Source organism: Pleurodeles waltl, chromosome 11, assembly GCF_031143425.1.
Source record: "Pleurodeles waltl isolate 20211129_DDA chromosome 11, aPleWal1.hap1.20221129, whole genome shotgun sequence".
Lineage (NCBI taxonomy): Eukaryota > Metazoa > Chordata > Amphibia > Caudata > Salamandridae > Pleurodeles > Pleurodeles waltl.
In genome coordinates, this window is record NC_090450.1 from 728,536,456 (window position 1) to 728,552,284 (window position 15,829).

General features: G+C 44.5%; 1 protein-coding gene across 1 annotated transcript; it reads left to right on the forward strand.

The window, feature by feature from the left end:
• Positions 1-445: 445 nt before the first annotated feature.
• NEURL3 (neuralized E3 ubiquitin protein ligase 3) lies at positions 446-15,348 on the forward strand. The gene is made up of 4 exons (XM_069214412.1): positions 446-534; positions 10,790-11,290; positions 11,846-11,929; positions 13,769-15,348. Exons 1-4 carry the CDS (start codon positions 504-506, stop codon positions 14,002-14,004), a joined length of 852 nt encoding a protein of 283 aa, XP_069070513.1. The 5' UTR covers positions 446-503; the 3' UTR covers positions 14,005-15,348.
• Positions 15,349-15,829: the final 481 nt, after the last annotated feature.

The following is a 15,829-nucleotide window of genomic DNA, read 5'->3' on the forward strand; positions in this document are numbered from 1 at the left end:
TTTGGACCTCTTCTGGGTATCATAGCCTGTTTAAATTTTGCAGTCCGTATGGGAAAGATTTAATATCTGGACAATATCGCTCGTTTTTTCTCTTGGATTGCTTGCATCTTTTTCAACTGACTTTCGTTTACTTTGTAGTTATAAAAACGTTTTCCAGCTGTCAGTACTTCTGTCAGCTCTGTCTGCAGGTTACAGCAGGTGCTTTAACCTTCCAGGCTGTCTCGGTGGGTTAGGAAGCTGTGGTCTCCTCGTCACACACAGATCTTTGCAGCCGGTGCACTACCTGAGCCACCGTGGTAGCTAACGCTGCAGACAGCAGTGCTGGAAACCCCCTGCTAGACGGAAAACCCGGAGGAAGTGGGTGTGATCCGAAGGGGTGACACCTACTCTCACTCCCACTCGAGCACAACTACTAAAGCCATCTGAGGTGCTACCCTGAGCAGATCCTTCACCTAGAGCACCGGCAGAAGAGTAGAACCTGCGGGCAACACCGGAAGGGGAGGATGGGCTCCTGTGTCAGTTCAGCACTGGAAGGTAAGGGCATGAGACTGAAGGCACTTCTGCCTCAGCTATGAACATGCATCTTGCGTGTTTACCTCCGCATACTGGGCTCTGCCTGTGACCCTCTCTGTGCCCTCTAGCTGCTCCATTGTCAGTCTCCCATCCTGCCCTAAGCCTGACTCTGACCCTCTCCGGTTCCTCGGGTGACTGGTCAGCTTTCCCTCCTCTCTCTAGCCCTGGCTCTGGCACTGACTCTGTGTATGACCTTAGGCGAGAGTGATTCTCCGTGAGAGCTCAGGTGAACCGCTCGGCAGCCTTTCTCTCTCTCTACCGACCTCTAATCTGGAGACTGAAGCAGACGCTTGGTGTGACCTAAGGCGAGGCTCTTCATCTACTTGTGCCTTTAAATTGTGTTCTGCCTTTGATTCGCTATGTTTCCTCAAGATAGTCTTTCGTGTGTCCTGGTGATCCTTGCTCTGCAAATCTGTCTGGGGCTCTGAGAGTGGCTTCATCAAGTCTCTTCATCTTTCCGTGCCTTTAAACCCAGCTCTCACATTGATTCCTTGTGTGAGTGACATCAAACAGGTGCTACCGCTGCCTGGTTCCATTATAACCCGACTCCGCCACTGACTCTGTTTACCTCAGGGGAATTATTTATCCGCGGTGTACCTTTAACTGTGACTCTGTCACTCACTTCGTGACTACATATGCATTTCTTTGTGCTTTGAATTCCGGCTCTGCTACTGTCTTCTTGTGTTTGTTTCCTCTGGCGAGTCCCATCCCCGCCCCCTGTCTTTAACTACGCCCTCAGTACTTCCAACCACACTTCTGAAACTGACTGTCCTGCTGATCTCAGGTGAGTTCTTGCTCTGCTACCTCAGGTGAGCATAGCTGCCAAATTACCGAATGCCATGTATTGCACAGTTAGCCAACAACTACATGCATTCTGGGACTTGTAGTTTAGTTAACATTTTAGTTATTGGCGGAAAATCTGTCGGGGTTATTCTGTCTGCAATACATCTAATGCTGTCCAGTTTAAAAAAATAAGCTAAAGAATAAGCGTGAGCTTTAAAACGTCATGAACGAATGCACAGTATGAATGAACCAAACATTCCTGGGGGTGGCTAAATGACAGCCAATTGTGGTATTTTGCAAGATTTTAGAAATTACTATTATGACTTTAATTTAAACTTTTCAGTTTTGTTCACAGGTGCCTCCATAAAACACATGCCACCAAGTACATTAGCAAAGCGCTGTGTGAGTCTATGACATTTATGTGACTCATGCAGCTTTAAGGCCTACTCTGCCTTCTATCTTTCCGAAGTCGGTACACTGAGCAAAATAAAAATGGACAACAATAGCCCCTGTAATTTATAGCAGTTGGAAACGATAAAAGTAGAATATAAAAAACAAGTCATAGACGTGACGAATGATCGACAAGTCGTTTCAGCTCTTTATGAACACTCCCTGGGTCCTAACCCTACTGAAAACAAGCATTTGCAATGCAATGGGTTTCACGTTTGCTCGAGTTAGAGCCAGGCGCGCCTCCTCTGCTAGGGTGAAGGAACGTAGACCCCTGCCAGCAGCATCAACTGCAAACCTTTTACTACAAAACGATAATAAACTATGTTTATCTAACGATAATAAACTATGTTTATTATCGTTTTGTAGTAAAAGGGGCGGGGCCACAGGCTGTGGCGAGCACTGAGAGGGATTGCACCGCATTCACCTTCAGTGCACATGTATGTTTGACCAGCCATCTCGGGCCGGCCAAACACACATGTGCACTGTGCTCTCTCCAGCCCAGCACTGTGTTGCCGAGCTGGAGAGAATAGGCACAGGCTCCCTGTCTGCCTGAGTGCTCCCAGCCAATCCTAATGCTGTTCTGAGCAGAGCCAGGATTGGCCGCAGGGCAGGCTGGAAGCCTGTGTCTGCAGCAGAGGAGCGGTAGGGTGGTAGCAGCAGCGATAATGATGTAGGTGTTTTACATTTTTATAATTGATCCCCCCTGCGTGCCACCCCACCCCTACAAAGCACGTGAGCAGATCCTGGTTAGAGCTATTAGCATTGTAAATTCCTAACTGGATGTTTCTTGCCACATAAATTGAAAATGAAAAGTAAAACAGTTGACATAAACAAGCCGATTCAAAGTGCCGTGGCCCCACAAGCATGAGCGTGAAAGAGAGACTCAAAAGGAAAAAGAAGTTTGCTCGCAGTCAAATGTATCAGCAAAAGTGCAATTATCCATGTAACAGGGTTGATGGCCAAGGCGGTAACAAAACTGCCATAAAGAGAGACAAACGTAAGGCATTTACCAATGATCAAGGATTTTTGGAAGGCAGGCCCATGAATGAGTGATAGGCGTGTACGGTGGGCTTGGTTAAAAGCCCACAGATAGATTACAACACGTCATATCGCTTGCACGCTGGACCTGAAAACTCCTAGGCAAAGACGGTCGGAAAGAGAGCTCGAAGGGAACATTTCTCTCAAAAGCTGGAAACGTGTACGACAGTGGTTCTTAACCTGTGGTCCTCGGACTGTTGGGTGTCTGCAAAGCCAACTCAGGGGGTCTGCAACTGTGTTAAAAAATTAAATACAATTAAAATTAATACATTAAAATGAATGAAGCATATACCCATAAAGAAATAATCTTGAAAATGTGAAACTTTCTCTCTATTTGATTGTGATTTAAACAAAATATTTCAATAGTTGAGCATTTGTTTAGTGTCTACTTCTTTTTGTATTTTTGCTTGTTTTCAGGTTCAAATCCTAGAAACTGCTTAGGCGGGAGTCCCCCATCTTCCACTAATGACTCAGAAGGGGTCCCCGGGGCCCAGTAATGATTCAGTGGGTGCCCACAGAAGTCAAAAGGTTAAGATCTACTGGCCTATGCAACAAAGATTTCATTTTGGTCCAGAATGTAACTGTTAGAGTGATATACTATGAAATATGCACATGCTGTATTACACTCCATATAAAATAGTTGTTTTGAACAAATTAATATCTAGCACACAGGGGCAGCTCCTCCACAATGGCGAAGGAGCATCATCCCACTGGCTAAGAGCCAGCAGCTGAAAAATAAAACAATATTTTATTTTTCATCTGCTGGCTGAGCAAGCATGTACAAGGAGTGGCGGGCTGGGCCATGGGAGGGGGGGGGGAGAGTGTAGTGAGTGCACATAAGTGCGCATGTCAGTTTGGCCAGTCGTCTTTGGCTGGCCAAACTGACATGAGCACTTAGATTTTTCCAACTAGGCTATGTTGCACAGCCGGGAAACTGCAGATTCCAATGCACTGTCTGAGGGGCAGACCAAGCCGCTCAGAGCAATCCTAGCACTGCACTCATGCTAGATGTAGCATGAGAGCAGTGGCAGGATTGCACGAGGAGCCTTTTCTCATGTCCCAGGGACTGCTGGGAAACCATCTGGAGAGCAGAGGAGCCAGAGGGGGTTCGGAGCTACGGGACACACTTGTGGTCATGCTCCAAGCAAAATAGATGCTGGGAAGCCTTCTTAACTAAATCAACCCAGCTTTCGGTATTCATATCCCAAGGGACCCACGGGTGGTTCCCCAACCCTGCAATACCAGGTGGGGAATCCTACAGATCCCTGAGAGGTAAACAGATTACAGCCGCCATCATCACTGCGTTAAAAGTTATATTGGGGCACTTGGTGGAAACAATAATTCAGAGAATGATTGCTTAAACTGGTGGAGATCTTTGTATGGAAAAGAGTACGTTTTCCATGGAGCACAGACATTGATTCAGATTCACTTTCGAGAATATAAAGCGCTAACTTGACCCAGATTGCTGAAAGTTTTACTTCGCATAGATGTCACCTTGAAGAACCTATGTCTCTTCCTGTAGACATTTTACTTGTGTTAGTTAAATCAGTCCTTACCACGCTTAGACACCATTCCACTCTGCTCTAGTCTAGGGCTTGCACAGCAGTGGCTGGGAGATGAGGAAGGGAAATACTTACTACGAGGGTGGGGGAATTGCTATGTTGTGTTGTACTCTTGTTGTTGTATTGTGTCACATATATTTGCATTGCTCCTTATGACCTGTAGTTGTAAATGATGGTATGTGTGCTGTAGAAAATAATAAAAAAGAAGTTACAGCATAAAGACAAGTTACTCTTATTATTATAAGTTGAGTGGTCACACCCTTTTATTCAGTACAGAGAGTTATGGTCATGTATTTGATCAGTCTTCTCTTTTTACCGAGCCTCATGTCTTCGTGCTACTTGCTTCGAAATAAGTAGCTCACCGCTCTAATATGGCGTTGCCGCTGACAGTTTATGTGAATGTAGACAAGCCCCTCCACTTCCCACTAATTCTCCTCGTGATCATTGAAGTCAGTTCACAAAAATGACAGGTCAACAGAAGTGACATTACTTATCCTCCGAATGCCATGTACATCACAGGTTTACCTACTTGTTCCAACCTGAGCCCTTCAAAAGCCTATTTGCTGCTGAGTTGTTAGAGGAGGACAGAGAGTGGTCACTACTGAAAGTCAACACTACTCTTTACAGTCCTGTTTTAGATCTAGCTTTACAGCTAGCTGCCTGCTGACATATTGTTAACAATTCTTTGAAACATACTGAATAGGCTTTTGCTCCACGCAGAGCAGCATGGTTCTCTCTCACCACATGCCATTAACTATTTGGTGTATCATTCCGCCTTCCGGGTAGTGCATCTATTGGAATGCCCGAGAGACTATTTGACATCACAAAAGCACTCTGAATTATTCCATATTAAATACTGCTACACAAAATAGCATTTTTTCGCCAGAAAGACAGAGCCTTATCATGGATAAGATTATTTAAAGATCACATGGGACGCTTAAAGAAGTGCAGTTATCATAGAGATAATGCGAATGCATTTGGAAGCCATGAAGAAGATGGACATGCCTCGAAACAAGTGTTGGCTAAGGATATTATTGGACATATATCAAATGTAAACCTTCGAGGGTTGAAAGCAGAAGTGAAGCACTGATTTAAGTTTTAATCCTATACATATAAAAAACGAATCCAAGATAGTGGACGAAAACTCGGTAAAAGGTAACAAGGGTTAACTGGTTTGATATGGTGGATTACATAGAATGATAGGAGGCCTCAGTAAATTAGAACTCAACTTGTGCAGTGACAGAACCAAGTGCAAGCTAGACCTACCTATTGAGTTTGCCTATGCTTGCTGTTACTTTCTGTTCCTGCAGCTACCTCTATGGCTACAGAAACCAATAACAGCAAGGGCGGTGCCAGGGTCTCAAAGGCCAAGTCTGGATTTACAATGCTACCCCTGGCTACGCCTTATTGACACCCATGTTTGTGACCTCTAAAGAAAAGCATCCACTCCCAGTACCTCCAAGTCTAGCTGTGCCACCGAGCCCCTGGGAGGTAAGGGCCTTACAATAGTGATCACACAGTGCCTCTGGCCTGTCTGCTCCAGTGTGCTCCGATGAGTCTATGAACTTGTTTGTAGGCTGAGAAAAATGTGAGGCAGCAGTGCGGCGGTGGTCAGCTGTAGCATTTATATAACACCACATACACCTGATGGGGTCACCAGGCGCTCTACGTGTCAGAAAGGGCCTCCGACTCGCCATACGTTTTATCGCGCGCAGTCCCCACGTATTAGGACTAGCCAAGTAACGTCAATGGTTATTTACGGACTACGAGGGGCGCTCTTCGTGCGCTTGTCTGTCTGCCGTACTGAGATAGAGCTGAAAAAAGTGCTTACTTTGTAAACAGAAACGTGCCGGTGCCCAACGCTCTCCTCTGACCCGGCTGCCGTAATTAAATGTGCGAGAACAGAATATTGAGGCAGCGTAATCCTAAAGCCACCGTGGGCCTCTTTAATCCGTTTACAGACACCCCCTGCCCCTTCAGTTTAGCCTTGCAGCTTTCAGCCTTTGTGACGCTTTTTCGCTTTCTCTTCCATGTCTATAGGTCTTTCGCTCGCAGTAAATGCGTGAGGCCAAAAAACTCTTGAAAATAAGTGCCGGTGCCCGGAAACGGAAACCACGAGCTCAAATTAAGCACTGGAGGAAAACCCTACTAGTCACGTGACTACTGGAGCGGCTTAATCAGTGGAGACGAAGCGGCTCGGTTTTATCCGCCTGCCGAACAATAACACGCATAACAGGAAGACACATGCCCACTGCGACAACTGTTACAGGGAGCGATTAGATTTTATTTAGCTGCCAGATAACAATCATACATATCCATCTACAATACAATAAATCAGGATAAGACGGACAGAAAATAGGCCCTGGCACCAAAATATGAATAACCCCATTAGTGAATTATAAAGTTTAAAAAAGTGGATCTTGTTTGGAAATTGGAGCAGTTTGAACTCGTTAAAGACACACTGTACATGTGCCTTGCAAGCTATGGAAGCCTGCATGGATTCGAACTTACTGCATGCAATGCTTTTTTTAATATCAAGGAAATCAGTAAAATCTGTCTCCGAAGACTATAAAACAGACCCACAAACAATCAAACAAACCTCACCACACACTGACGTGTCGGACCAGCCCATCAGGCACTGCCTGATTGTCCTATAGGCCAGTCCGACCCTGCTAAATCTACGTTCACCTGCATCACAAGAACAGTGAAGATAAACAATAATGCATTATTCACCTGCAGTACAATAACACTGAAGGGCAGAAATAAAATATAGAATTGTAGATTGGTAACAGTGATTTATGTGCTCTTGTGCGCCGTGGGGTTCTGGCAAGTAGAGTACGAGAATGAAGCTTGAGTTGTCAATTATGTCACTTTTTACCCATATATAACTTTATGTTATGTAGGGCCCCCCAAATCATCAGCCCTTGCTTTCATCTGCTACGCTGTTGCACAGGTGTAAGGGGGGGGGGGCATACATAATATGGCATCTGTAATGAATCCCTGTCCTAAAGGTTTAAAACAACTTTACCTGCTACCCTTGACCACCCCCTCCACTTTCCCTGCCTTCCTTCCCCCCTCTTGCAGCTGTGCTTTCTGCTTTCAGTCAAAGCAGACAAGCAGGGAGACCTGACAGACTGCCCTGAAAGACCTTTGTGACGGGGCAACAGTGGGTAACATCAATGCCTTATTCACCTGCAGTTCAAAACAGTGCAATAACTGCGAACGGAAACAACAATGCCTTACTCCTCTGTGATACAATAACAGTCTAAGAACACCACAGTATCAGTGAAAGGGAAAGATAAGGTCACATCTACTGCCGCACAGAACGCCAGGAAAGCAACCTCCTTTGGCCTTATCACATGTCAGGAAATAACAACAGCAACAACTTTATCAAAATGTCTGATAACAGTAGAAGGGTGGCGATTAGGGTTTATTCATCTGCCATACAATAACACAAGTCACATGAAGCAATAAGGCCTTATTCAGTCTTTGATAATGTGTGAGGGACTAGGCGCTATGGAACTGCGAAGGTCATAGTGCCGAGGAGCTTGGGCAGTGGGGAGGTGGCCAACACACCCTCGTTGCCTGCCACAGCCTAGGGGAATCTAGCCACGGGCTATCTACAGCTGCCAGTATGAACTGAACTGCTTATGTCGAGGATTCCTGCTCAGATTCTCACCTGCCTTCAGCAGCTCCTCATTTCAACAAAAAATCTCAGTAGAGGGCTGGTAAGATTATAAATCTTAATGAATACCTAGTGCACGTGGACTGCATCTGGAATGATGACTAGTGCCCACCCCCTATCTCTTTGACGCGCCCTAAAGCCTGCCATGCCTAGGGAGGAGGCACACGTAGTGACATCCACTGCATGACGATACCCAACCTATGGTGCAGTCTTACCCTGTCACACCTAAGCTTTAACTCTCTCAGAGGACCAACCCTTTGACAATAAATCTACCCAACCAGACGGCACTTAATCCTGTATGCCCAATGCTTTAAATGGAAATATAGAAGCGCTACTTGTTTGCTCCTGAAAAGTACAGGTTTTCTCCTAATAAATGTACTGTAGCAGTGCTGAGAAGTGCAGGTACTCTCCATTTCAAATGAAAGAAGTGAAGGTACTCAGTACCAGACAGTAACTGCCCACTTCAAACACTGTGTATACCGATCTACAGAGTACAGCCTAGGTGGGGCCAGTTCATGTAGGTGAACTAGGTGGTTGCCTAGGATGCCGAGCTAAGTGGGGTGCCAAATTCGAGCAAAACTCAATAAAAAAAGCATGATGGCGCATTTGCATGGCTCGCCCAGGACATCCATTGCTAGCAGCTAGTCTAGGGCATCTTCTGGTACAACCACACCCAGGATGCCTTCAGGTGTCCCTCCGTCCTTTTTGCTAAGGATAAATAAACTCTCACTCCTCCCCCCCCCCCCCCCCCCCTTTCTGCCACCCCTCATGCAGACCGTAAACAATCCATTGCCACTGTAAGGCTAGTTAGAGTCGGTAGTGCTCTAAGCAATTTTGCATGCAAATCTGTGGCCTCAGAGGGCATGAATATACATGAAAATAGGCCCATCCTTTGTGAATACAGCCTCAAATAAATACAACTAATCATTAATATTCAGTTCGAAAAACAGCGAAGTTAGCCGAGCTAAAGGAATCAGCCAAACTAGAAAATTCAACATGAGAAGCGGTTCTAGTTTGCACTGACTAATTTACAGGAATAATTTTGAAAGAAAATGTGATGCCAAGGTGCAGCCAATATTTTGCCTTCAGCGCATTAACTACTGTGCAGTGCGTTTCTTTATTTTATAGCAAAACATGCCTGTTGAAATATGATCATGAGGTGTCCCGGGCGCTGGCTTGCTGTAATTTTAATCAGCCAGGCAGAGGCCTTGGGTGTCTCTGCTCCGACAGGCGTCACCTAAGTTATTACTGGCAAGGACAGAACAGTTGCAAAGTGCCGCGTGTAACTGCCATTGGCTGAAAGGTTGGTTGAGAGTCAAACTTTAGGACTAGTTTGACAACAGAGCTGCTTCATCCTCATGTGTTCAACATAAAAAAGAGATTTAAGAAGCATTACTCGGAGAAGGGATTTGGCTCGGCCCAAGTGGACTGTCTTGAATACAGATTTTGATTGGTGAGAAGTAGTGTGCTTCTCTTGAAAAAGAGTTCTTGTATTGCACATTTTTTGCCTTGTGGGAAAGGTTGTGATCAATGCAGCAGGGCTGAGTTGTTCATGGTGACATGCCACTTATCCAAGGCCTGTTCTATTTATTATAAAAAGTTTTAAAAAATGTAGACGGATTGATTCATTCATTGGGAAAATTCCACGTTATAGCCGAAAAGTAGATAAGTGTGGATTGCTATTACACTGAGTTATCGCCGATACACAATTATTTAATAACCTGGAAGCTCACAGATTGCCATAGGAGGCAAGTGATTTGTTGTCAGGTACCCCTTCTGACAACTCTGGGTTGCTCACGGGAAGGGCATCAGCACATTTGAGCCACATGACATTGGAAGTAATCTCATTTTGCACGCTCACTTGCACATCTGACTGAAATAGAGTGGGCTGGTGGACGATTCCTTTAGTTTTCAATTTTACATTTTAAAGGCTCTTTTTCAGTTCTTTCCATCTTATTTTTATTATGTTGTATTAAATCACCATCCACTGCTATGTATCATTTTTTTCCCATTTATTTTTTGCGAGCATATGCCCTCTCGATATAAATACCAGCATTTTTCCTTTTTTTCTACATTGTCTTTTTACTATCTTCTGCATATGGTTGTTGAGTTTTCTGTCTGTGTTTTATTGTGGATGACTTCATAGGTGAATGCAAAAATAAATAATTTGGTGGATTAATGGATGCAAGGATGAGCGCAAAAGTGCATGTATAATGACTTATTGAGCATCTAAACTCACCAGTGACGGAAGAGGAACTTCAGTTGTACATCAGACCTATTGGCATTGCCAATGATTGTTTTAAACAGAGTATGAAGCAGCATTTCTACTGCAATAACCCTTTCTCAGTCACCCACATGATTTCAATTTCCCCTAGAGAGACTTACTTGATAATTTATTCAGGCCTTGAAAGACTTTCTCTAGTAAGATCAATACAATAAGAGGGTGTTGACTGTTATGGCTTCACAACCAGTTTTTTAGCTTTAGAGATCGCTTAGGGTGAAACTCAATCAACACACAAATGGATATGTAACTGACATTCTACATATCACTTTTAATGCACAGAGAGGTCCCCTATCTTACAGAATAATACAATTGCACAGATAAGTCTTGTTTCAGGGGTGTCCCACATGTACCCCGAAAAGCAAATAAGATTTTTGCAGTGGTGATGCTTTTAACTGTCTAACATCTCTCTTCCAGATGAAGATGTGTATCTGGAGGAGGCCACTGGTCCTCTCTTCTTCAACCCCTTTGTCAAGGGCAAAAGGATCGAACTAGATGAGACACTGTCCTGGGCCCAGAGGAGCGCCACCTTCCACGATGGCCTGGTCTTCACCAACCGTCCTCTGAGGGTGGAAGAGTTCCTGTCTCTGAGAATCACCCAGGTCGAGGAGCATTGGCATGGGTCATTGAGAGTTGGCTTCACCTGCTGGGACCCCTCCAGTATAGACCCTCAGACACTGACCCCATTCCTGTGCCCAGATCTCAGCAGACTCCGCGGGTTCTGGGGTGCAATGCTGCCAGACAGAATTGGAGTGGAGGGAACACTTGTGCAGGTGTGGCTTGACAGGCAAGGGGAAGTCTGGTTCAAGATCAACCGAGAACAGCCTCCTCAGATGCTGGCAAAGGGCCTTCCGGTCTGCTGCCCCTTGTGGGGTGTTGTAGATGTGTACGGCACCGCCAAGGCTGTGCAGCTGCTAGGTAAGGATACTGCCACCTATGTGGCAAGGGAGGTGGGTCGGTTGTGTAAGAGCATTGTGATTGCTCAGCCCACCTCATTCCCTTCCATTGTATTTCATTCCTTGAATTGCATCCATGCCTCGTCAACCACTATCTCCCCAATTTCATCCGTCTGCATGGTCCTCAAAACTCTTCTTCTCTTTGTCCCTTTATCCGTTTCCTCCCTTTGCCTTCTTGCAGTCTTCCTCCGCCATGCTGGCCATGCTGTCCTCCTAGTGTCCTGTCCTCGTCCTCTTCCAAACCCATCCATTCTCTGCTCTCCATTCTAATGTCCCTTCCCATCCCTCCATCTTCTTACAACCACACGCATCTTCACCCTCTATACCATACCGCTCTAATCCTCTGCCCTCTATCTTCTGGTCTTCCATCTTCTGCCTCTATGTCCTTTTTACTCTTTTTTCTCCGTCCAATCCTCCTCTCTCCCATGCTCCCTCATCCTCCCCTAGGCTCCTTCATTCCCTTTCTCCCCTTCTATTGTGCCTGGAGTTTGACGTTTTATATGTTTCCCTACTTTAGATCCTTCGCAGTCCATACAGATATTCAAGAAGGCACCCATTATCTCTGGATCTAACCGTTCGGCTCCAAGTCCCACAAAGACAGGTATGTGCCTCTTGTTTCTATGCTCATGTCACTCACTTTGTTCTGTGCAGTAGGTCGTAGCACAGGGTAGGAGCACTGTGTTCAAGGACACCATAGTGCCTTGGTATCATTTCCCTAGCATCAACTGAGATGCCTTGCCTTGGAACAATTGTTGCTAAGTTTACACATAGACCCTGCGGCAACAGCCAAGGGCACGGGGTTATTTCAGACCTTTAACTCGAAGCAAGAAGCAGCAGATATTTACCCTAGCATCTTAACAAGCCTTCCCAGTTATAGATGAGGTGACAGAACAAATCAAACGAATTCGTGAACAAAGCTCAGGCTCCGGAGAAACAAAACAGCTATTGTATGATCAAAGAAAGCTACTGGAGGACCAACACAGCACTCAAGTGCCAGGCAGAGACCAAGGGGCAATAAGCATATTACCTTTGGACAAATACAGCCACAGGAAGACAAAACTGACCCAAGAGGACAAAGGTCCCATGTACTCGAGGATGGAACCAAGTGACAGAGAGAAAAACTCAGCCATGGATAACCAAGCACAGCAACTGGAGGATCAAGCACAACAATCTAAAACAACACAGCCGAATGAAGATCAAACCACTACTCTGAGGGACACATTACAGCCACTGGATAATCATACAAAGCAACTGTAAACCAGGCAGAGCCCCTGGGCACCAAACCTAGCCAATGGACGCCCAAATGCACTGACTGGGGCATTGGGGACAGCCACTGGGAGTTTAACACAGCCATCGGATAACCACAGACACACACTGGAGGCTTATTTAGTCACAAAATACCCAACAGAGCTACCGCGGGACCAGGCACCATTGGTTGGGAAGCAAACACTACTTCTAGGTGATAAAGCCCAAGTGTTGTAGCTCAGACACAGCCACTGGAGGACACAACAGTCAGCGCAAACTGCATCCGCCTGACATGAGCAAGTATTTCCACTAGAGGCCCACAAAACCACTGGATGATGAAACACAGGCACAGAAGATCAAACATCTACTGGTGGAACATGGGCATAGTGGATTCAACAAACTCAAGCAAAGAACAGATACAGCCACTGGAGAGCCTTTAATATTCACTTGTGGACTAGTGACCGTAAGCAGATGAACAAAGAGCCATTTCAGGATGAAACAGAGCCAAAGTGGTTTATTCAAAGCAATAGAGGATGAAACTGCTTCTGGCATAAAAAATGCACATATGAAGGAGCAACCCAGCCTCTGAAGACCCAAACCCAGCAACTGGAGGATAAAACATGGCTTCCAAAGGAAGTAACACAAGTCCTGAAGAGTGGATGATGAATTATGGCTAAAGAGGACCAAACTAGCCACTGAAGGACCAAATAGAGCCTCTAGGGACCAAACACTGCTATTGGACAAACAACACAACCACTAAATGGAACAAACACAGTTACTAGATGACAAAGCTTAACCATCGGAAGAATAAATACTGCACTAGAAGACCAACCACAGCCAACGGAAGACCAAACACAGCCAAGGGAGGACGAAATACTGTCTCCTAAGGACCAGAAACATAAACTAGAAAACCACTCACTAGTACCAAGCAGTAGATAAACCAACTACGGCCACAGAATTGCACATTAGTCACAATGTGAACGGGACATTCACCCACACTGAGGTAGTGGAGTTTGAATGGTTTCAATGTGAGGGGATTTTCTAGGTTGGTAATTCAAATGCAGGGTTGAGTGAGGGGCGGACCCTAAACTTGAAACATCGTATTAGGCTAGCTCATAGCTTGTTAGACGGATGTGTAAGAATACCTGAAATCATGTTCCTGCTAAGCAATAAAATGTTGTTTCTGTTTCTACAGTGTCTTCCATACCACATCTCTATCCCGAAAGCCAGCTGGAAAGCTGTGTTGTGTGCTTCACCTCCAAGGTGAATGCAGTCATCTTGCCATGTGGACATGCCTGCCTGTGCTACAGCTGCGTTCAGAAGGTGCTCCAAACATGTGGCAAATGCCCAATGTGCCGACAAACAATGCATGATATTATGAGACTATCGCCTGATCAGAATCGGACTGAAGAAAGCCAAGACCCAAGCTGACTATATTTTGGAAGTCAATACATAAGCTGATAATGGCCTGAAAATCATGGCCAACCCAAGTATGACCTTGAAAAAACGGTCCTAGCTTATAGCGACCTGGAAGCTAAAACCCGCCGGAAAACGATTTGATGGTCAAAATGGCAGCAAAGAATGACCTAGGAGTCAACAGCAGACAGACTAATCAGGGAATCATGCCTCCAGCTGTGCATGGCATAGTTCGAATATAGAACTAGAGTGCTAACTTTCTATCTGAATGACAGAACAAAGGGGAGGCAAAAAAGACAGCCATCATACTGACATTGAAGCTGTGGAATTCATGGCAGCACCTCTGGAGTAGACTGAAGGAAATGGACATAAAATCATAAGTAGACTGAAGCAAATGGATATAAACTCCTAAGTGGACAGAAGGAAATGAACATTAAATCCTAATTTATCATACAATGTTTTGGTAATGTTGTTTTGTTGATTATTTGTGTATGTATTTGCATATGTATTTATATTGCACCCCCTGAAAATTCTGGTATCCTAACAGATGGAATAATAGTTCTTTGTGGTTAGTTACCCTTGGGTATCTTGTTAGCGGATGGCGGGGAGGGAGCAAGAGCAGTTAGGGAGTCTGTCAAGACAGAAAAGATATTTAAAGTCAGTGCGGGGTGATAGCGAGAGAACTGAGGAGGGGTGGGAAGTAAGAGTCAGTGGAGAGGGAAGGAAATTATGGGAAAGAGGTAAGATAATATTTCCTTTTTTGTAATACTTTTCATTTGGTTTTACATACTACAGTAAGATAGTATTGCCTTAATGATTATTTGAACATTTTTATTTCGAAAAATAATGGAAACACTATTAATCTATTATGGAATCGTCAAGTTTTTAAAAGCTGCCAGAATTAATGAGGGGGTTCTCTGCCTATTTTCAGCACCTTAATTCAACCTCTAAACATTCAGACTTTCCAGTCTCCATGTCACTTCTGACTCATGGTTTGTAATACGTGAGGCATTAGAAACTTTGTTAAAGAAAAAGAGGGTATTTTCACCTCAGCCTTTCGTTGCAATGCACTGGAGTAGACTTCTGAGCGATGGAGCAGAACGTGTCTTGTTGATAACATGATTAAAAGTGCCACGTCTGTGCCAAAACGAGTGAACATATTCCCTGAAAGAGTTATTGTTCGAGGCATCCCTCGCTCAAGCCCTTACTTTCTCACACCCACAGACCAGTTTTGGTACAAGCAAGCTGTTAGTAACCCTTTAATGAATCATTTTACAACATGAATAATGTGTGCCTTATAAATGACTGCATTCAAAGTTAATTAAATATAAATGAATTTAAAAATAAAGAATATACTTGATCAAACACATTGTTTCTTGTTTGATAACGCCGCAAGTTCACCTGTCACATGGTATCCCTGATTTTATTAAATTTACTACCAATTTCACAATTTGTATGGGGTTCAGAGTAGCATGGGGAAAATGTTTTAAATAAGTGAGACAACAAATGATCTATTTCTCAAAACCTCTGCTCATACTATGTTTGTTTGTTGTGAAAGATCAATACTAGTGTAAACGAGAAGAATGTGAGTTTATGTGATAATATAATGAAAGTGAGGAATGGCCTTGTACCTCATTGGTGAATGGCGGGTGGTAATGGATGTTGGTGAAGTAGGATGGAACAAGCTGCTGTGTGAGCCAGGTGAGACGGAGCCTCTCAGCATCACCTATATAGGAAGTTAGATTAGTAAATCTATGCTTTCTTTTGTAGTCTAGCCTTGACAATATAGTGGTAGTCAATATTCTGGAGTGCAAATATTTGCTTGCAAATATGTACTTGT

Coding starts and splice junctions, on each gene's coding strand:
- NEURL3 (XM_069214412.1), top strand. CDS start 504: ATGGGCTCCTGTGTCAGTTCAGCACTGGAAG. Junction 11,291..11,845: donor CAAGGCTGTGCAGCTGCTAG/GTAAGGATACTG, acceptor TCCCTACTTTAG/ATCCTTCGCAGTCCATACAG. Junction 11,930..13,768: donor TCCAAGTCCCACAAAGACAG/GTATGTGCCTCT, acceptor CTGTTTCTACAG/TGTCTTCCATACCACATCTC.